The sequence below is a fragment of the Pan paniscus genome, chromosome 5 (assembly GCF_029289425.2).
Source record: "Pan paniscus chromosome 5, NHGRI_mPanPan1-v2.0_pri, whole genome shotgun sequence".
Taxonomy (NCBI): Eukaryota; Metazoa; Chordata; class Mammalia; order Primates; family Hominidae; genus Pan; species Pan paniscus.
In genome coordinates this window covers 97,860,572-97,885,070 of record NC_073254.2, presented here as the reverse complement: position 1 = coordinate 97,885,070, position 24,499 = coordinate 97,860,572, and the positions used below count along the sequence as shown (strand labels likewise).

Here is a 24,499-nt window from a genome sequence, read left to right as displayed (position 1 = left end):
GCTGGTGGGAAAAATATAAAAGATAATTATAGTAATAGTCAAAAACTCTCTTGGAACGCCTGAAAGTTTGCATAGCTTCAGATTGCTTGGCTGAAGGCAGCCAGGGTTTCTGTAGGATCCAGAAAGATTAGGGTGCAAGTACAAAGGAATGTGGGAAGTGTATCTTACTAACCTGTTTACTTATATGGGCTTAAGACTAACCTTTGTCCTACCGGGTACTTTACTGCTTCCTATTTGGGAGAGCGGGGGAAAGGGGTCAGCAGAAGTTTATTACTGGCAAATGCTGTTTGCTTTAGGCCTTGGAACCCAGCCTTTAATCTTTACCCTCTAGTGCTGTTTACTCACAATTTTGTTAATCAGTCTTACTGAATAAATGTAAGCCTCACTATCTGATCGGGGCCCAGTGGCAACTGTTTACAGAATTCAGCTTGGAGACTGCAAGCAGCTTGGACCCTCAGCTGGACTGGCAAAGCAGAATATATGAGTGTGTCAGTGTACTTTATTCATCCGTTGCCGAATCAGGGGTCTGCAGGAACAGACCCCCCGCAGCTAGTGCCCCCGCAAAAGGAGCTCTGCCTCAAAATTATATTATAAAATCTTATAAATTTATATTATAAAATTATTTTATACGACATATAATCTATAAATATATAATATAATTTTATATTACATATAATTTATAAATATATAATATGAAATGAACTAGAAACCAGTCAAAAACAAAGAAAATTATACTAATCTTTGATTTATTATAAATTTTGAAAATTTTTAACAGAAATACCTTAAACTTATTTACCATGTCAACAACTAAAATATCTTCATAAAAACATTTTCTTTCTAAAGGTTCCATAGAAAGAAATAAATGTTCCATAAACAAGTCTCTTTGCATATTGAGGCCCCAGGAACTTGAAAGCAAGTTAGAAGAAGGAAGATGAAGCAGCTGCTGGTACTTATTTTTTTGGTTTTGTTTTGTTTTAATGGGGTCCAGGTTGGAGCTAAGTTGGTATTCTTTAAAACATCCACCCAAGTGCCCATCAATGATAGACTAAAGAAAATGTGGCACATATACAGCATGGAATACTATGCAGCCATAAAAAATGAATTCATGACCTTTGCAGGGACATGGATGAATCTGGAAACCATCATCCTCAGCAAACCAACACAGGAACAGAAAACCAAACATCACATGTTCCCACTCATAAGTGGGAGTTGAACAATGAGAACACATGGACCCAGGGAGGGGAACATCATACACCTGGGCCTGTTGGCGGGTGCGGGGAAAGGTAGGGGAGAGCATTAGACAAATACCTAATGCATGCGGGGCTTAAAACCTAGATGACGGGTTGATGGGTGCAGCAAACCACCATGGCGCATGTATACCTATGTAACAAACCTGCATGTTCAGCACATGTGTCCCAGAATTTAAAGTAAAATCAAATAAAATAAATACAAAAAAATCCACATATGTAAAATGAACATGTGTACCTCTTTTTCAATGTCACTTTTCTAGAATAAACAAAACACATTACTTTGTAAAATATTAAGAGATAACATATATTGATGAGAGCTTTCAGTAGCAAAGACTTCTAGTAATAGCTGATCAGAAAGCTGATCCTGTGAAAATCACATACTATCTAGATATCTAAAGAAACATATAAGCTATTAATAAAATTCATATAAAAATTTTAAAAACTTACTAAAACCATGGATATTGCTTTTTATAGAGATATTCTGCCCACAGATTTTTGAATAACTAAACAATGTAGGCCCTTAGAAAATCAAATAGGTCACCAGTCTATGATAACATAAAGAAGCCACTTTCTCAAAGTTATTATTAAAGTAAATAGAAAACCACGGTGATTATGTCATAAGATGGTGAATATACAATAATCATGGTAAGAAAATGCTGCTACTAAAAAAAAGGCAGATACATTTTCTTAATGTTAACCTATTGATAAAGAAAAGACAATAAAGGGGGAAATCCAAAATACATGTATGACAAGATATTAGGAAACTTTTATCTTCAACATTGCATAAGTAATTTCAACAAGACCCATTCAAATGAACACAGCTAGAGAAAGGATACTAGGATAAGAGTTCACAAAACCACCTTTCAAAAATCTGATTCAAGGGTCACGGAATATACATAAAAAATATGTTAAACTTGACACAAATATCTACTTTACTTACCCTGCTAAAAAGTAGGTGAGACAACACACATACCAGTTGCATGAGACAAATTAATATAAAATGGTGTTAGTGAAATACAAATAACTGACATGGTTAGTCAATAACAGAAATTATTCCATACTTTATCTTCTAGATTATAGAGTCAGACTGTGGGTTGGACAGACTGGTGCTGTACTTCCTATGACTATGGGCAGGCTATTTAAACTCTCTAATCCTAATCGCCCTCTTTTGTAAAATGGGAATAATATGAATTACTAGTGTAGTTAGGAGAATTAAATGACATAACATAAAATTAAAATTAATCGCTATTTATTTCAAACAAAAATATATGCAAAATATTTGGTGGACTATGAAATGTTTGGAATAATGTTTGACACATAAGGCTTCTCAGTAAATATTTATGATAATAATTATTATTGAATCCTCCATTAATCTTTATTAAACATATTATCCTCTGCCATCAAATACCTTAGAAATTAACTCAGACTTATATAGAGTACAATATGATATACATATATATACATACACAATCATTTTCTGAATTAGTGACTACTTAGAAAAGTTTATATCATTAAAAATAAAACTATTCTTCAGACAGTTCTTGGTAAGATCTTAGCATTCTTTGTATCGACAGAGAAATAAAGTCTTTAAAGTGAGCTAAAACACTGAGTATAAAAGCACTGAGAAAAATTATATTTACTTTAGGTTGAAAAATCTGTTAGGATTTCAAAAACTATATTTTAGTTGAGGAACAGTTTACACATAGTAGAATGCACAGAATTTAAATGGATATTTTGATGCATTTTTAATTGATACGTCAGAGTTGTACATATACTGGGGATAAATGGGATATTTTCATACATGTATACAATGCGTAATTATCAAATCAGGGTTATTGGGATATCTATCATTGCAAACATTTATCTTTTCTTTATGTTGGAAACATTACAATTCTTCACTTCTAGCTATTTTGAAATATAAAAATGTTATAATTTCTACAATTTAGTTATAATTAACTATATCTAAAATTCACTAACTGTACTATTGAATACTAGAACTTATTCCTTCTATCTAACCGTATTTTCGTACTCATTAACCAACTTCTCTTCCCTTCCCTGCCTCTGGTAACCGTGATTTACTCTCTGCCTCAATATGATCCATGTCTTTAGCTCCCACCACAAATGAGTGAGAACATACAGTATTTGTTTTTCTATGCCTGGCCTATTTCACTTAACATAATCACCTACAGTTCCATCCATGCTCTGCAAATGATGAGATTTCATTCTTTTTATGGTTTAATAATATTCCATTATATATATAGAGAGAGGAATATTATTTGGTATATATATATATTTGGTATATATATACATATATATATATCAAATTCTCTTTATTCATTCATTTAGTGATGGACACTTAGGTTGATTTCATATCTTGGCTACTGTGAGCATGTGAGTGCTGGTATCTCTCCTTTCTTTTGGATACATAGCCAGCAGTGGGATTCTTGGATCATATGGTAGTTCTATTTTTAGATTTTTGAGGAATGTCCACACTGTTTTCCATAATGGTTATACTACTTTACATTCCTACCAACAGTCTATGAGCATTTGCCTTTCTCCAAATCCTCACTAACATTTCTTACTATTTGTCTTTTTAATTCTAGTTGGAGTGAGATGATATCTCACTGTGGTTTTGATTTGCACTTCCCTGATGATTAGTACTGTTGAGCTTTTTTTTTTTTTCATATGCCTGCTAGCCATTTGTATGTCTTTTTTTGAGAAATGTCTATCAGGTATTTTGGCCATTTTTAATTCAGATTGTTTGTTTTCTTGGTATTGAGTTGTTTGAGTTCTTTATATATTCTGGTAATTAATCCTTTGTCAGATAGCTAGTTTGCAAATATTTTCTTCCATTTTGTGGGTTGTCTCTTCATTTTGCTAATTGTTTCCTTTGCTGTGCAGAAGCATTTTGCCTTGATATATTCTCATTTGTCTATTTTTGCTTTTATTGTTTGTGTTTTTAAGGTCTTACCCAAAAAAATCTTTGTCCAGGCCAATGTCCTACAGCACTTCCCAGTGTTTTCTTCTAGCAGTTGCAAAGTTTCAGATCTTACATTTAAGACTTTAATCCATTTTAATTTGATTTTTGTATACGATAAAAAATGAAATATAGTTTTGTTCTTTTGCATATGGATATCCAGTTTTCCTGGCACCAATTATTAAATACTGTCCTTTGGCCAATGCAAAACTCCTTAGCAAAATACAAGCAAACAGAATTCAACAACATAAACCTGCCTAACACTAGTTATTGTTATTGTGTTATTGCTATTTTTCTTATTATTATTTTAAAGTATCTTAACTGTCACAACATCTGGGTTTGAATTATGGCTTTAGGATATGCTCTTTCTGCAGTCTTGGTCAAGCTACTTCACCACTCTAATGTTTTGTATTCTTATCCATAAAGTTTGTGAAAATTATAACCACTTCATGGAGCTATTGCGAAAATTAAATGAGAACATATACATCATTTTTTCTGCACTTACTGATATCCTCCAAACAATCGAATTCAATTAAACTCACTTTCCACATTGCTTCCTATTGTTAAACTCTAAGACTTCACCTTGTTTCCCCAGACTCTTCGGCATCTCTTGTTAAATAACAGCCTAATGCCTCTGCATTCAGTTACCCTCTGCTTATTCAATTCAAATGCATTTTTCAAGTACTTCCTTTTCTGTAAATTATTTTCAGGGACTTGCAATCTACCATGGCCTATTCCTTGATCTTGGAACTCCTATGAAAACATCATACATTTTAACACTTTGCTCCTTTTCAATTAGTAAATATAGCTTACTTTTTTCTCCTTGACAACAGTGAAAATGAGTTTTTAAAAAAAATCTAACAGAGCTCTTAAGAGAGTTTGCCATTTTGTAGTCAATTGAAAATTTGCTGACTAGATACACCATGTCAAACATCAAATTCAATTAGATTGCATAATATTTTTAGACTATGTCATTAGATGTCAGTACTTTGTTAAAAGCCATTTAAATTACATACATATACAATATTTTATTAAAGTTCTTTCTCTTTACCAAGACATTTCTACCTATCTCTAATTTCCTTTAATTGTGACTTTGACTACAGAAATGATAAGAATATTAAATGAGCTGTCAAATGGAATACACGTAATAAACCAGTGTCAACATTAAAATATGGGAATGACTTATGTTCCTTCTACACCTTTGTCACCAGTGATATAGAAGACTTTCCACAGATAAAAGGGCTTAGAGCAGTGGTCTTCAAGCTTGGTTGCATACTGAAATCACCTGAAGTGCTCTAATAATACCAGTACCAGAATTCCAAATTCAGAGACCTCTATGTAATAATAGGATTGGCATATGACTTGGCAACAGGATATTTAAAAGTTAGCCAGATGATTTTCATGAGCAATACAGAATGAAAAATACTGATTAAGGACTACTCTCCATTTAGAATCCTCTCCAGTTCACTTTTCTCTCATTTTGCTTTAGAAACATGCTGCCTGCCTGGAGGGATTTAAAGCTGTTCATCTAAGCACTCTTTTGCTGTCACCAATGGCATCTTTGGCATATATATGCAAGTAAGCATTATAAAGTAGTTTTATTTTCAAAACTGTTTTCTGAAAGTATCTTTCTGTAATTTTGGTAGGCAGTAATATTACTCACATATATTAGACATAAGGTAATAACTAAAACATCAGCCTGGAAAGAAGAGAAGAAGGGAAAAGAAAAGAAAAACATATAGTTACATTAACTATATATGAGAACTACAGTTTCAAGTTATGTGTACCTGACTGATGGCTCCCAGATCATCAGCAAAGCCATTTACTTCTGATAGAAGCAGAGATATAATAGATTTTCTCAACAAGCTGCAATTTCCCAAGGTTACCAGACTCTGAGAGACATAATGCTGCACCTGAAACTAAAGATAAAAATGAGTAGGTTTCTATATTCCATCACGTCAAATCAAAATGTATTTTCTAAGACCTTACTACTGAGCTAAATGCTGTGAGGAATATAAAAAGTATCAATGTAATTCTGGGTCAGTCTCAAGAACAACCATAAAATACACAAATTATAATATTCTAGGCTCTAAGATTTTCTATAGCAGTTAATATTTTGAAACATGAAACAGGGTGCTAAAATGGAAGTTTTAGTTGAAATAGCAAAGATAATAGTTTAGATAATAGGCTATATACAGAATGAATAAAGGAGATGATAAATCAAGATACTTAAGCTCTTACCTTTTAGATAGATTAGCCAGATAGATGATAGATAGGTCATCTATCATTCTTTTTGGCACCAGGGACCAGTTTTGTGGAAGACAATTTTTCCATGGAAGGGGGGCAGGGTGGATCATTTTGAGATGAAACTGTTCCACGTCAGGTCATCACTCATAAGACTATCACAAGAAGTGTGCAACCTAGATCCCTTGCATGCACAGTTCACAATAGGGTTTGCACTCCTACGAGAATCTAATGCCACAACTGATCTGACAGGAGGGGAAGCTCAGGAGGTAATGCTAGCTCCCCTGCTGCTCACTTCCTGCTGTGTGGCCTGGTTTCTAACAGGCCATGGACCAGTACTGGTCCATGGCCTGGTGGCTAGGGACCCTTGAATTACAGAGTTGAAGAGAAATATCTATTAAGTTAGATTGTGAAAATGCTTACTGAGGGACCCCTGAATTATAGAGTTGAAGAGAAATATCTATTAAGTTAGATTGTGAAAATGCTTACTGTAGTGATAGGCACCTAGTAAGTGCTCAATAAGTGAAATGTTATAATTTAGGATGACAACACAAAAGCATTCACAGCTATATAACAGGAATTTAGTTCACTGAACCTTGAAAAGTTAAATACTATAAATAAAATATATTTTTCTAGAGTTAATATAATCCTATTGGAGAACACTGATGAGAAGAGAATTTCATCATAAAGAGCTCTTCCATAGTATATCTATGAACTGTTTCTCCCTGACATGACTGAAGTTCATACAAAGACAATATAACCATTAATGTGGTTCAAAATTATATGAATATTATCAAAATAATCTCTATTCTTCCTTACATTTTAATTGACACTTGCCCTTTTGTAAATACAGTGGAATTTTTTTGAAAGGCTGACATGGAAACCAAGACTGACAACAATATTATATGTGAGGCTACTGTGGTCCAAACCATGGGAGGACACACTCAACACACATGATAATCTTTTTCTTTCACATCTTCCTGTATTTAAGAAGCTGGAGAACTAGAAGTAATTCTTCCCAGATTACTCTGCAGTTAGGATTTTGGATGTGAGTTCTGCCAATCAAAAGTACTCATTTGAGCCCTTGATTTAGAAATGCATCACCAAGGAAAAGAAGTAGGTACAGGGCATGCATTTTGTTGCTACAGATAGCAGCTGAGGTGTCAGAGTGCTGGCTCATCCCACAGCTGTTTCAGAGTTACCTAATTATGTAGGTTCTTTTTTTTTTTTTTTTAAGATGGAGTCTCCCTCTGTCACCCAGGCTGGAGTGCAGTGGCGGGATCTCCACTCACTGCAAGCTCTGCCTTCCGGGTTCACACCATTCTCCTGCCTCAGCCTCCCAATGTAGCTGGGACTACAGGCACCCGCCACCACACCCAGCTAATTTTTTGTATTTTTAGTAGAGACAGGGTTTCACCGTGTTAGCCAGGATGGTCTTGATCTCCTAACCTCGTGATCCGCCCGCCTTGGCCCCCCAAAGTACTGGGATTACAGGTGTGAGCCACCGCGCCCAGCCTATGTAGGTTCTTTTAATCACAATAGAAGTAGCAGCTACCTTGGTTGCCCAGTGGTTTAGGGAATGATTCCTGTAAATGTAGCATTCCCAAAGGTATTTTGACCTATATGTTTACCTAGAGGATTCACAAAGCTTAGTGTCACATTAGTCTTGAAATATGAAGGAAATGGGTAGAAATTCTTATCACTTTCCCAATTAATTTTCCTATATTAACTGTGCAGAAGATAGGAGGAACTTGGAGAAGAGCCGTGAATTATTGTAAAGTTAATTAGGTAGTGTTTCCAATTACACAGTGCTGTTGTTCCAGAAGTAGTTATTTTCTGAAAGGATCAACACTGCCCCTGACACTTATTAGGTAGAGCCCTGGATTCTGCAGAAGTTTGTGGGTCTAATGCATGTAGGAATACTCCCTCTAAAGTGAAAAACAAGTTGCTATAGTATGTATTTACTATCACTAAGAAAACGACACAATGCTTGATAGGCCTTTGTGAATTCTGGAGACAACATATTACCATTTGGTTTACCACTTGGAAGCATATTTCAAGTAATCATAAGGCTGTACACTTTGAGAAGGGGCCAGAGTAGTATATAAAGATCTCCAGCTGATCTAAGTTGGGAAATAAGAAGTTCTGTCCTTTAGATATCACGATTAGTAAGATCCAATGTGCTTGCAGTTGATCAGAATATTATATGGAGTCTGTAGCCTACTCTAATTAGAAAATCACAAAGGAGGGACCCTGGGTGTAGAACAAAGTCATATCTTTCTTGTCAACTAAACATTATTCTCTCTAGAAAATAAAAATTTACATATGTTATTTAGCCCTGCCATAAACTGTGCCTGCCTGATTGTAGGACACCAAGTAAGTGTATATCCAGAACTACTCATTTGAAAGAGGTGCTATATAAATTTAGGTATACACAACAATACTCCATCAAGTAGCCATAGTATAAACAAAACTGGGATCAAGTGAAAACTAAAAGCAGAAGTGAGTGTTGTTTGATCACTCAGTACTTATAGTTCCAACTGGTAGACCTCCTCTTATAAGGTTGAGGTACTGTTCAATGGTAGGGAATTTATATTCCCAGCCAATGGCCAATATATGATGCTCTTTCTCCCACATGAGTTTCAGGATGGATGAATAAACTGCATGCACAGAGTATAGATTGTAACTGAAGACACTCCTCTAACAGCACACCACAGCACTTAACCCTACTATAATGTTTTTTAAATAATTTGAACAAAAGCTTAAAAATCAAATTTTAGATTATGCAATAGCCAGAGAGACAGATACTGTGAGTAGATCAAGATGATTCAAATCAACTCTCTAAGCTGTAACAATGAGTCCCAAATAAGTAAAATGCAATAGAGACATATATATGTTGTATCTATTTAAATTCCTATAACCTGTTGAAAACAAGAATCAGAATTATAGATATTTAAAACATTTGCTACCTGCTAAGCACTTATCCCAATTTAAACTAAAGATAATTAATATCCAGAAGAATCCAAAAGCCACAGGAAGGGACGGTGGGCACCTTCATAAAGGTCCTTGTGTTTCCTAAAAAAATGTCTACTGTGGGCTTGGAGATGGGGCAGGCAGTGATTTCTGTTAGACTGTGATTTGGGAAATGACTTGTTCACACTAATGTGATTCTTTTGAGAATCTGGAAAGCTCTGGGGCCCTCCCTAACAACCTTTAATAACAGCCATCTGTCAGTATGTAGAGCGAATTGTGCCTATTTATGACCAACTTCTCAAAGGCAACTGCTTAATAAATGGAATTTCACTTCCTTATCATTGGGGAGTGGATGACATTTGAATAGATGTCAAAAATAAATAATAAGAAGAACATAATATTTTGTGAGGTCAAAAGAATGTGGGAGGCTGTAGAAACCATATGCCTTCTGATTTTATAAAAATCATTTTTATCCTTGAGTCACTGACATTTGTTTAAAGATGTATACACATTGCTAATATCAGATACATCAAATTATAAGAAAATAATGAAAAAATATGAGTGCCACAAGCTCACAACTGAATTCTGTAAAATAAAATTTAACAAAAAAAGTTGAGATCAGAGGTACATAATTATCACTGAACAAGTGAACAAGTGATAGAGATTGGTTATATGGAAGGACTGTCTATGGATGCATGTTAGAATGAAGAACGATTCTTTTTCTATGATACCTATTTGTATAGCCCTACTAATGAAGGAAATAAACTTAAACCAACTAATTATGTCTATTGGAACAATGTGAACTAAGAATTTAGGCAAAAGAGTTGGATACTACATCAAATATCCCAATAACAATGATAATAACATTCCCTTTCTTTTCTTAATATGAAGAAACTGAGAATCAGGAACATTAAAGTCACTTGTAAGGGGTAGAGTCCAAAGTCAGACCTAGATCTTTTTTTTTTCTCTTGAATGTCTAATATATTTGGTGCTTATAAAGTAAAACATAAAGAACTTACAGGATAAAACAGCAAGAAATGAGAATATAATAATATCAATATAAGACAATTTATTAAGCATTTACTTTGCATTATGTACAGTACTTACTGCTTACATATACTGTATCATTTAATCCTAACCATGAGACTATAAGAAAGTTTAATCTCAAACTAAATACTAGGGACCCATACTTTAAAGAGAGTAGGTTAACTTGTTCAAAGTTAGATTAAAAATATACATAAGAATATATGTAGTGACTTTGGGAGTCCAGGCAGATGGATCACCTGAGGTCAGGAGTTCGAGACCAGCCTGGCCAACATGTTGAACTAAAACACAAAATACATCTCTACTAAAAATACAAAAATTAGCTGGGGATGGTGGTGCGCGCCTGTAATCCCAGCTACTTGGGAGGCCAAGGCAGGAGAATCGCTTGAACCCAGGAGGTGGAGGTTGCAGTGAGTCGAGCTCATTCCACTTCACTCCAGCCTGTGCAACAGTGCAAAACTCCATCAAAAAAAATGTAGTGACTTGTGCTGTTTATCAACCCATTGCATACCCAAATGTATCATATCTGAATTTCTCTAAAGGCATAGAAACTTTGATAGTCCATAGGGGATCCATAAAAAGTGTTCAACCACTTGCCAGATATAAAAAATTACTAATTACTACTCTGAATTAAGGAAACATAACTATTACACTGCACCATCAACCTCTGTAACAGGCCAGCACTGTAAGCAAGCTGGACAGTAGGATAAAGAGACCCAGGGACAGATGGTATCACGCATAAATGTTGATGGCTGATGCAGTAATGCCACTAATGTGTTTCCTACTTTCTGAAGCATCCAGAATTATGTCTCAACCTCTTTATTTTCCTATTATTCTATAATAAATATGTATTGTCTAAACCAAGAAATAACTCTCTGCTTAAAGCAAGAATAAAACAAACCAACCAACCTTAGATGTTATTTGTGGGAAGTTTGGAAAATAAGAAAGTACAAAAACTCTCTTCTCAGAAATGCAATAAGCATGCCTATAAAACTTTAGAAATAACCAAAACATCTAGCAGTATCAACCATAGCTATTAACGTATATCTGGCTTCTCACAGTAGAGATGACACAATAGGCAAGCAATTAATGGCTGAAATATCCAGAGAAATGACCACTGGAACTAACCCACATCTTAACTAAACAAGAATGAGAGACACTGCTATCCCACTGTCCCTCTAAGAACAGAGCAGCTCCAATCTGTGACGTAGAACAAAAGCTATTTTAAAAAATTCTTAAAATTTCAGTGTACTTAGAGTGAAGGTAAATGCTTCAATTTCAATTGAAAGTCAAAAGAAACAACATTCAAAGGCTCTCACTCACATAGAAAATATATATATACTATAAAAATACATAGTTTAGAGTAAGTTTCTGCTGTAATTAATTACATAAAATGTTGTTTTAAAAATAATTAAATGTGTTAAGATTCCCTATAAGGGAGGAGATTATTCCTGAAGATGCCATAATTCCAAAGAATAGGACAAAACAAAATTAAAGCTATAATAGTTGAAATTAGTTATGTATTCATTCATTCATTACAGCAAATATTGAATGTAATCTATGTGCCAGTGACTCAGCTAGTCCCTATTATCACTTAGAATTCAATAAAAAATAAAATAACATTATTTTTGCTTCAGTAGTTACTTCTGCTTATGTTGGGGCTCACACCTGTAATCCCAGCACTTTGGGAGGCCAAGGCAGGCAGATCATGAGGTCAGGAGATCAAGACCATCCTGGCTAACAAGGCGAAACCCCATTTCTACTAAAAATACAAAAAAAAATAGCCAGGAGTGGTGGTGGGTGCCTGTACTCCCAGCTACTCGGGAGGCTGAGACAGGAGAATAGCTTGAACCCAGGAGGCAGAGGTTGCAGTGAGCCGAGATCCTGCCACTGGACTCTAGCCTGGGTGACACAGTGAGACTCTGTCTCAAGAAAAAAAAAAAAGGGGGGGTATCCAAATGCAATCCAGCTTATCATGATCTGAAAGGATACTTTTAAAAATGTTAAAAACATTTAACTCTCATACAAATTTAGAATTAACACGTCAATGTATTTATAGCATCAATGAGGGTAAAAAGCATTTGAGGAACTGAATCTTGAATTTGAAAAAAAGTAGAATTAGACCATTAGACACAAAACTGGTTAATATTTTACATGATAAACCCTTACCATAACCTCAGGACTTATTTTCTACTGTACAGGAATCATTTATATCTATATTATAGAGGGATCTATAGGTTAATATGAAACTTCACAGGGTCAGGGCCCTGCCAAATCACATTCCCCTAGAAATTTAAGTAATAATTAGGTTGTCCTGTTAGATGAAGCCCCAGTATGTCACTGACTGGACAATCAACCAACCTTTGCCTTATTTCCAGAATTTGATAGTATATCTTAACACGAAATAAATCAGCAAATTTTAATGTAATGCAGAATTCGTAAGAAAGAAAGAGAGGTCCTCAATGGTCAAAAGAAAAAGAAAAATATAAACAGATATAACATTAAATCAGACAATAAACTTTCAGAAAAAGAATAAGCTGGGGTTGCTCTGCTGGCAAAAAGCATCACCAGCACAAAATTTTCAAATAAGACTTTGGCCTTTATTAAGTAGGAGAGAGACTAACATTTCTAAGATGAAGCCTAAATTAGTGAAATGTAGAGACTGGTAAAGATCTAATGTGCCAGCACAAATCACCCCCAATAATTAATAATAATAATACCAGTAAGCAGCACGATTTTTTTTTTTTTTTTTTTTTTGGAGAGATGGCATTTCACTCTTGTTGCCCAGGCTGGAGTGCAATGGCGCGATCTCAGCTCACCACAACCTCTGCTTTCTGGGATTCAAGCGATTCTCCTGCCTCGGCCTCCTGAGTAGCTGGAATTACAGGCATGTGCCACCATGCCTGGCTAATTTTGTATTTTTAGTAGAGACAGGGTTTCTCCATGTTGGTCAGGCAGGTCTTGAACTCCTGACCTCAGGTGATCCACCTGCCTCAGCCTCCCAAAGTGCTGGGATTACAGGCGTGAGCCACCATGCCTGGCCAGTAGCACTATTAATAGTCATCTTTAAGAATCTGCAAATCCAGCCATATCTACATTGGGTCTGCCACAAGGAAACTGCATGCTGAGAGATGAAGCTACTTTTTTTTTCTGGCAACTGCAAGATGCAAATAAAAAACCACTCTTGAGGAAAACACTCTTAGTTCAGGTTTTCAGAATTCTTATAGACTAAGTTCAGACAAATATGGGTTAATAATAAAAGTTGACCAAGTAAACTTGAAATCTGTTAAATAATAAAAAATTTTTAAAAATTGGACCTTCAAAGACTTCAGACATTAATTACACTTATCTGATACGGAATATAGAATAACTATAAATGGAATGACAGGAAGTCTTTGAGAAAAATAAAAATACCAAAAAAGAAAGAAAAACATTAAAATTTAAAACTCAGTGAATGAAATAATAAACAAATTAGTTACAAGTAAAGAGAAAGGCAATAAACTGGAAAATGTACATAGAGAAATCATCCATAATATAGGAAAGAGAAATGATGTGCATGCAATATACGAGTAGAGGTTAAGAGACATAGAGAATAGAATAAGAAGATATAGTATCTTTGAATAGAATTCAAAAAAAGAAAAAGAAAAAAACTAAGAGAGACTACTGGAGAAGAAATGATATGGGAAAAAATAATGGAAGAAAGTTTTTTAGGCCTAAGAAACAACAAGAATTCACAGAGGAAAGAAGTATAATGTATACTAACAGAAGAGAACAATTAGACTGACAACATAATTAATAGCAACAATAAAAGCCATACATCTTTGATCTAGTATCTTCAAACTACTGTGACAAAATATGTATTAGCTTATAATTGTGTACCCACTAGAACTATCCTTCAAGAATAAAGAGAAAATAAGACATTTTCAATGTATGAATATGAGTCATTTTAACACTGATAGAACCATACTAAAGGGATTTAAAAAAGAAAACCGGCCAGGCACAGTGGCTCATGCCTGTAATCCCAGCAATTTGGGAGGCCTAGGCAGGCGAATTGCCTGAGGTCAGGGGTTCCAGACCAGCCTGGGCAACACGGTGAAACCCTGTCTCTACTAAAATACACAAAATTAGCCAGGGGGGCATGGTGGCGTGTGCCTGTAGTCCCAGCTACTCAGGAGGCTGAGGCAGGAGAACTGCTTGAACCCGAGCGGTGGAAGTTGCAGCAGTGAGCCAAAGTGAGCCAAGATCGCGCTATTGCCCTCCAGCCTGGGCAACAGAGTGAGACTTCATCTCCAAAAACAAAAACAAAAACAAAAAAAAACCAGTCCCAGGAGTCTCTTTGTGTTTGATATTCTGAAGAGGTCTGTTTCCCTTTTCTTATGTCTATTTATTTTAAAGTTTTAAATACTTACTTTTATATTTCAGTTTCGTTTCTATCAAAACAACTCATATCCTGATACTGACACTGCCAAGTACACAGTAATAAAAGGAAAACCATTCAGAAAAAAATAAGATTTAGGCCCTCAGAAAGCTTATAATAAAAAGCAAACTCATAGTTAATCAGCAAATGAAAAAATGAAGAAAAGAAAAAAAAGCAGGTACACGTAAAAGTAAGATATTGTAAAAGCTAAAAGTTCTTGAAGAAGAAAACAGAAATGAATCAGAACCAATTCCTCAAAGCTGCTCCAAGTAAAGGACTCTTCCTTGGAACCAACAAAAGATCAGATAGAGGACATAGAAGGAATTTTTAGGTTCCAAATAAAATTGACATACTAAATCCAACACTAAGATATATATCTAGGTGATATTAAATCACAAATAAAAAGAAAGGCCTTTATTACTTCCTAAGAAATTAGCTATTGGGCCTCTTTAATAAAGGAAAGGTATCTGCCAAATTCCAGTCCTAAAGTATTTTCTACATCATAGATTAATATTTTCATTGGGTGAAAGAAAGGACAGGGTGAAGAAAACTTTGGGTGAAAAGAAAGAGCTTAGGGTATCACTTAGGGATGTTAGTTATAACATCCTAATCAGATTAAAGTAAATTAGGGGTATTTTTTAAATCCTAGGAATATTCCCCTAAAATAATACCAAATATCATTAGGTTTCTGGTCCAATAATGATTTCTCTAAGTTTTGAGCACTAAAATGAATAAAACAAAATATTATCTCTATAAAAATGTTAAACTAGTAGCACAAATAATAACTAAAGTGAAAAAAATCATTCAGAAAAAAATCCATAAACTATGACAAAAAAGAGTTAATGGTGCTAGTCAGAAAATATTTAAATCAGTTAAAACAATATTGAGTTCAATATAGATTAATAGCAAAACATATGAATAAGTAATTGACATAGAAATGGTAAATACACATATAAAATTTCTCTACCCCAAAATAACCAAATTAAAATTAACATATCACTTTATACCTATTCAATTAGAACATAATATTGAAATAATGTAAAAGAATAAAAGTATGGTATGTCTACATTTAAATTTTATTTTCTTATAAAAGCTAAATATCAGGCTGGGTGTGGTGGCTTACACCTATAATCCCGGAACTTTGGGAAGCCAAGAGGATTACTTGAAGCTAGGTTCAAGACCAGCCAGGACAACATAGTGAGACCCTATATCTACAAAACATACAAATAAAAAAAAAAATAGTTGGGTGTGATGGTGCACACCTATGGTCTCAGTTACTCGGTGACTGAGGCTTGAAGATTGTTTGAGCCCAGGAGCTCCAAGCTGCAGTAAGTGAGCTATGATTGTGCCACTGCACATCAGCCTAGGTGACAGAGCAAGACCCTGTCACTATTAAAAACAAAATACCTAAATATCCAACAATGTAACAATGTACGAATAGGTAAAATTAGGTTAAATCTACTAAATAAATATCACAAATCACAACATTAAAATTATATAATAACACAGAATACTTACAATATAATATAGAAAAAAATGTGAACTATGATGGTATAAGAAAAGCAAGTGGTGGTTTTAAAATAGGTTTAAAAATTTGTGTATATTTACAAAGACCAGGAAAAGAAACTTTTAAAGTTTCCAGAGAAGCAAGATTGTGAAAATCAATTCAATTTAATTTTAGACTTCTACTGGTGTTGATGTTTCTGTTTTAAAAAACTAGAAAAGGCAAATTTCAGAAATCAATTGGACTGATATAAATATAGATCATATACCATTATACTTCTAATGGGACACACATTTTTTACCTTATAAAAAGATATGCAAAATAGGGCTTCTATTTTGAAAGATTCTCTACTACTTTTCAGATATAATCTAAAACAAAATTAGATATAAAATAATTTTCCAGAGATGTTCATTTTAAACACTGATTGTCAAATAAAAACTTACAGTAATTACCAAAACAGGCTATGCAGCAATGTAAATTTTTCAGACTAATAGTGTAGATGATAACAACAACAAAAACAAACAAAACAAAAAAACGCAGAAAACACAAAACTAGCTCTAATTTAACGCCACATTGAAAAACTGTTCAATGGTTTGTTTTATAGATTCTAATTGGTAGGTTTGCACACACTGGCTAAAATCTCTGCAGTATATGAGCGATGCAGCTCAAGTTGCTGCCAAAAAAACAAATAATGGACAGTGAGCAGAAAGAAGTAAGACACTGCCTAAGTGAGTGACACAAGGACTGGGAGATGTCCGATGTAAAATATGAGAGGCCACAGGAAATATGAAATCTCTCGCCTCATGTTGCCTAACACCTGGGCCCTAAAAGCCACTTTGCTTTCATTACTCAGTCCTATATATGGAAGAAAAGAAAGAGTATAGAAAAGTAAAATAAACACTAGAACAAGATTTTTTAAATGATATTTTATAAAAAAATTATAACATCACATTTTATCCCATAAATATATGCAATTATAATTTTTAATATATAGTAAAAATAAAAAATACAAATTGAGAGTAGGATTAGAGAAATAATAATAGGTTTTAAAGTCTATAAAGGCTAAATTAATTATCACTTTGTGGCACATGGCAAACTTCATTTGAGATGACACAGATTTATGGGGAATGAAAAAGGCACAAAGTTCAGAGACGACCCAACTAATCATCAATGATAATCAGAACTTAGGTCAGCAAAAGTTTAAACATAAAGATCTCCCTAAGACTCACTATCAGGCAACAAAGGTCACCCTGGATATTACAGATGAAATCCAGATGATCCTGAGCTCAAGGATGCTCCTTGCAACTCAAGAAACTTCACCATCCCTATCCTCACAGTACCATGCATGCTTGTGAAACAGCAAGTATGCACGTACTGTGAAGAACAAGTTCAACCAAGTTTCTGCTTTCCAGGGGCTTATTTGAACCTAACCTATAAAGTAGAAAAAAATTCTGCCCTTAATACCTATTATATATTCTCTTTTTGCAGCACCTCAGAGATACCAAGAATAATATGTGTATAATAAGAATATAATTGAGCTACAGGTAAAATGCTGACAAGTGTGAATATTTAGGGAACTAAAAACAAAAACAACACACACACACACACACACACACAATAGTGCCATCCAACAATGAATGCAGGCAGAATTACAGCTTCATTCAATAATATGACTGGATCTTAACAGATATATGTCTTAACGGATACAACATTGCGCAAAGCCCTGCAAGTTACTAAAGAATATTTATATTGCAATTCAATTTACAAAAAGTTCAAAAAAAGACAAAGCTGAATTATGTTCTTTAGAAACACATACATAGGTAATATTACTACTTTAAAAAGCAAAAGTAGTAACATACAAGTCAGGCATTCAGTATGTTCAACAATGGGTTTTCCAATAAGGAAGTCAGTGTGGCGGTTCCTCAGGGATCTAGAACTAGAAATACCATTTGACCCAGCAACCCCATTACTGGGTATATACCCAAAGGATTATAAATCATGCTGCTATAAAGACACATGCACACGTATGTTTACTGCAGCACTATTCACAATAGCAAAGTCTTGGAACCAAGCCAAATGTCCAACAATGATAGACTGGATTAAGAAAATGTGGCACATATACACATGGAATACTATGCAGCCATAAAAAAGGATGAGTTCATGTCCTTTGTAGGGATTGTAGGGATATGGATGAAGCTGGAAACCATCATTCTCAGCAAACTATTGCAAGGACAAAAAACCAAACACCACATGGTCTCACTCATAGGTGGGAATTGAATAATGAGAACATGTGGACACAGGAAGGGGAACATCACACAATGGGGCCTGTTGTGGGGTGGGGGGAGGGGGGAGGGATAGCATTAGGAGATATACCTAATGTTAAATGACGAGTTAATGGGTGCAGCACACCAACATGACACATGTATACATATGTAAGTAACCTGCACGTTGTGCACATGTACCCTAAAACTTAAAGTATAATAAAAAAAAAGAAAAGAAAAAAAGAAGATATTACTTTAATTAGCTAAATAAACATAGAAATCCTTTTTAGTAGTAAAATCAAGTAGGAAATAATATGGTCAAGACATGTATAGGAACAGATTTGAAGTTTAGGGGCACATTCTTTTGGATGTTTCTAACAAATTTTGTCCTTGATCTGAATCTAGAATTTTAATAGGCATAGTGTAGTTTCACTTAGACATTCCATTGCTCCTACCCCACCCCATGGAGAAAGGTAGCAATTAGCAATTTTTTTAGAGTTAGCTGAAGGTCTATCTATTTCTGAGCGTCCACCTATCTTTTAATCAGCACTCCCGGTTTATGCTTCCTTGTCCTTCTACAAATGAAGAGAAGCAAAAGAAAAAATAATAGTGATTATAGGAAGAGATAGTTTGCTTGTCTGAAGTGTCAATATACTTATGTATCTAGCATGCAGCAAAGTCAGTTGGGTTTAGAGTCAGGGGCTTCCATGATACGCAAAGATAACCAGCAGAAGAATGGACTGGGGAGGCTGTGTCAAGAGGATGGTATGGAAATGCCTAGGGATGAGTTTCTCCAATTCCTAGGGCCTTTACTGCATTTTGTTTTACCTCATCTGGGTTTCACTTTCCTTTGTCTATGGGTTGATTACTATTGAGCTGAGGCAGATTTATTGTCCACTAGAGGCCAAAACTAATTTCTGAACATGCCCTCACTATACAGAGCACTGGTACAGAGCCCTTTAGGACAACTCCATAATACCTTTAATGTCACTTTGTTGAGCACTGGAAGTATGGAGCTAATATTTTATGACCAGGATAATATTATTAACAAAAATGGTTACTGCTTATTTTCTTACTGACATCAGAAACTATGCAGTTCTCTTTTTTGATCATCACAAAAGGTTTCTTTATCTTCCCTTAGATTTCTACATATTCTAGAGTAACAACTGATCACTTACGCCTTCTCATTCTTAACATTTCAGTAAGCAATCTTGTTGTCTTTATCTCAGTTGCTTCAGTTTGACTTTTTCCTCTTTCGCCATGAATAAATATCAGTGTGTGTTGTTAGTCCCCCTTCTATAGTCACATAACTATAAAAACGATATAACTTCAACACAACATAAGCAGCTGAATTAAGCTAAAACACTTACTATCTTGCTTTTATTCATCCTCATTTGAATGCATATTTTAAACTATCAGTAGTATATATTTAAAGTATTGTTAGCAACTTTTGAGCTTAAAATGTACTTTTTCAGTATATTTGACTCATATCAACTCCAATACAATCCAATTTGATTCTGTTCTGAAAAACATTAAGTCAAAGCTTCAGAACAAACAAGTGTCAAAGATGGATTGCCAATGTAAATAGTATAACTTGACTTCAAGTAAATCTTTTAAAAAATACTCCCTAAATGATGCTTTGAGCTGTAAACTTACTGTAACTGTGAATACCACCATTTGGAACAACCCATTGTTTAATATCCAATTCCATCTTTTCCTGACGAAATTCTTGCCATTATCTGAATGTTTTTTGTCTCAAGGATTACATTTTTATTTGCTTAGCCCTTTAGGCTATATTTGATGCCATATCCCTTTTTCACATAAACTCAGACTCTACTTGTTACTTGGCTAGAGACTACAGAAGATAAAAAATACATATTAATTCTGTTATTCAATGTAAACTCCCAGGCACCATTAAAATTCTGTGCATTATATGAACACAAAAGAATGTAACAGTAATTATGTTTGGGGGAATATTTTAGTTCATTAGGACATAAGCTTCTTTGAAAAAGACAGTTGAAAATTTTGTGGCAGAGACTGCCTGCCTGCTCACCAGCAGATCCCTTTTCTTCCCCTCCAAACACATTTGCCAGCTTCCCTTGCACTCGGGGAAGGCATGTGACTGGGTTCTGGCCAATGGACAATGGCCAGGACTGGAAGCACACCACTTCCAGTCCTGGTCCATTAAACACTCCCACATGATTCTTCAGATCTTATCTCCACCTGTCTTTCAGCTGGATGCAGAAAATCCAGTAGAGAACTCCAAGGCCTTAGGGAGTTGTGAAGCCACAGCAAGAAAAAAGCCAGGATTCCTGAATAAACACTTGTAAAGCTTCTCAAAGACACCTGCTTAGAATGTATGCAGAAGGAATAACCTTGCACTGCACTAAACCACTGAGATTTGAGGATTGATTATTACAGCAGTCAACCTACCCTGACTAACATGAATCAGATATATATTTTTCCCTATCTGCTGTGAAAAACTATCATCAGATTTCCATTCCTGCTTTTATTGTTTTAAGTTACTAAGGATTGCATTCTAATTTCATTTTTCCCAGATTTATTAAAGTATAATTGACAAAAATTATATATTTAAGGTGTACAATATGATGTTTTGATATACAAATACATTGTGATGACAACACCTAATATATCCTTCACCTCATATAGTTACAATGTGTGTGTATGTGTGCGTGTTCTGTGTGTGGTGAGAACACAATGCATTCTAAATTTAATTATATGACCATTATTTAATTATATGACCATTGTTTAACTTCTGAACTCAGTCTTCTTAGTTTTTTTATATGTTTCCATTTTATTTACTTATTTTTATTTTATTTTTTTTGAGATGGAGTCTCACTCTGTCACTCAGGCTGGAGTGCAGTGGCATGATCTCAGCTCACTGCAAGCTCCACCTCCTAGGTTCATGCCATTCTCCTGCCTCAGCCTCCCAATTAGCTGGGACCACAGGCGCCCACCACCACCCCTGGCTAATTTTTTGTATTTTTTTTTAGTAGAAATGGGGTTTCACCGTGTTAGCCAGGATGGTCTCTATCTCCTGACCTCATGATCTGCCTGCCTTGGCCTCCCAAACTGCTGGGATTACAGGCGTAAGCCACTGTGCCCGGCCATATGTTTCCATTTTAAATATAGATTATAACACAAGTCAAGACTAGGAATCCTGTAGGTGCTCAAATATCTAACTGCTGACAAGAATCTTTATCACATTGAAAGGCTGAGGTGCCCTACCTTTATCTTTTAACACTTTATCAGTGTTTTGACTTGCAATCGCTTTTGCCATAAAGCCAGTAGCTAAGCAAAGAAAATCAAAACAGACATTAATCCATCAACTGTTTTAGACTCATATAGATGTGCCAGAACAATGTATAAGATTAGTAGTCAACTACTAGCACTTATAAGTAAAGTTTAGCAAAGACTAACTAAACAGAAGTTTTTGGTAAAAATTCTATTTTCTAAAAAGAACATAAAGGAATATGTTAACCTACTTCACTGTTATAAATAAATTAAGAGTTCAGGGCCAGGCGCGGTGGCTCACGCATGTAATCCCAGCACTTTGGGAGACCAAGGTGGGCAGATCACAAGGTCAGGAGTTCAAGACCAGCCTGACCAACATGGTGAAACCCCATCTCTACTAAAGATATAAAAAATTAGCCAGGTGTGGTGGCATGCACCTGTAATCCCAGCTACTGGGGAGGCTGAAGCAAGAGAATCATTTGAACCCTGGAGGCGGAGGTTGCAGTGAGCCGAAATCACGCCACTGCATTCCAGCCTGGGCGACAGGGCGACACTCCAACTTAAATAAAAAAAAAAAGAGTTCAAATGAGAGGATAAGGGAGAAAATAAGAAGAAGACTGCCGGTGACTGCTGTTGAAATCCCTTTATTCTCTCAACACATCTACAGTTGGGAAGATCCTAAGCGTGAGTCTCTCTCAATTTCCAAAGAATTAACCTATGTTAAACATTATACTCTAATCCATTCCCCAAACTTCCCTTAACAATCTTCGCATAGAATTTTGGTGCTTTAAATATTATGGCCTCCAAATTATCTGGCACTCTTCCCATTGGAAGGCAGTTTCTGTGCCATTTCATCTTGAAACTGGGTGGGTTGTAACTGGTTAACCAACAGTGCACAATGTGAGTGACGCTATGTTACCTATCCCAAGGATAGGTCATAAAAGACCATGCAGCTTCTGCCTTGCCCATAGAATGCTCCCCCTTGAAAGCTTCAGCTACTGCGTAAGTGACAATCCTGAGGCCACCATTCTGTAAGGAAGCCAAACTAGGCCACATGTAGAATTCACATGGAGAGGCCCAAGAATGCATGAAGAAAGAGTCCTCAAGATTACATGGAGATCCAGTACCCAGCTGCTCCAGCTCCTGCTCTTCCAGATCCACATCGCTCTCTGGCTGAAACTTCATGGAAAACCTCAAGCCATAACGACCCAGCAGAGCCCTTCCCAAATGTTTTACCTACAGAACCTGTGAGAGATCATAAAATGATGATTCCTGTTTTAAGCCACAAAGTTTTGGAGTGATTCGTTAAGCAGCAATAGTAACAGGAATAAGAACGTCTAATCATTGAGTAAAATAACCATGTACGTCTACTGAATGTCATATATCAGATTGAGAATCTCTTTAGTTTTGATACTATCTTTTTGACACAGGCTAGTTTTAGGTACCTCAATCTAATATTTTATAAGGAATTAGCTAGTTTAAAACAACTGCTATACCAATAATCACTAAACATGGTTTCATCTCACCAGAAAACAGCTAAAAACAGAAAAAAAGAGTATCTTCTAAATGCTCAAGGATTTATCATCTCTCTTGACTTCATATGCAGGGATTATATAAGAATCAAGATGATGATGTTATAATGTATAAGAATCAAGCCAGGAAACTACTGTCATAGTAAAATAAATACATTTTTGAAATGTATTTTTTTTATATACTTTAAGTTCTAGGGTACATCTGCACAACATGCAGGTTTGTTACATATGTATACATGTGCCATATCAGTGTGCTGCACCCATTAACTCATCATTTACATTAGGTATATCTTCTAATGCTATCCCTCCCCCCTCCCCCCACCCCACAACAAGACCCGGTGTGTGATGTTCCCCTTCCTGTCTCCACATGTTCTCATTGTTCAATTCCCACCTATGAGTGAGAACATGTGGTGTTTGGGTTTTTGTCCTTGCGATAGTTTGCTGAAAATGATGGTTTCCAGCTTCATCCATATCCCTACAAAGGACATGAACTCATCCTTTTTTTTTTTTCAGATTCAATGCCATCTCCATCAAACTACCAATGACTTTCTTCATAGAATTGGAAAAAACTACTATAAACTTCATATGGAACCAAAAAAGCACCTGTATTGCCAAGTCAATCCTAAGCCAAAAGAACAAAGCTGGAGGCATCACACTACTTGACTTCAAACTATACTACAAGGCTACAGTAACCAAAACAGCATGGTACTGGTACCAAAGCAGAGATATAGACCAATGGAACAGAACAGAGCCCTCAGAAATAATACTACACATCTACAACCATTGGATCTTTGACAAACCTGACAAAAATAAGAAACGGGGAAAGGATTCCCTATTTAATAAATGGTGCTGGGAAAACTGGCTAGCCATATGTAGAAAGCTGAAACTGGATCCCTTCCTTACACCTTATACAAAAATTAATTCAACATGGATTAAAGACTTAAATGTAAGACCTAACACCATAAAAACCCTAGAAGAAAACCTAGGCAATACCATTCAGGACATAGGCATGGGCAAGGACTTCATGTGTAAAACACCAAAA

At 35.3% G+C, this 24,499-nt stretch overlaps 1 protein-coding gene across 2 annotated transcripts in view; it reads right to left on the bottom strand.

The window, feature by feature from the left end:
• MEI4 (meiotic double-stranded break formation protein 4) overlaps window positions 1-24,499 on the bottom strand; it is a 269,256-nt gene that overhangs the window by 88,349 nt on the left and 156,408 nt on the right. For both annotated transcript variants that reach the window (XM_008975281.6, XM_055113905.2), the window contains exon 4: window positions 6,015-6,146. In XM_008975281.6, coding sequence (XP_008973529.1) covers window positions 6,015-6,146 — 132 coding nt within the window. The remainder of the gene's footprint in view (window positions 1-6,014; window positions 6,147-24,499) is intronic.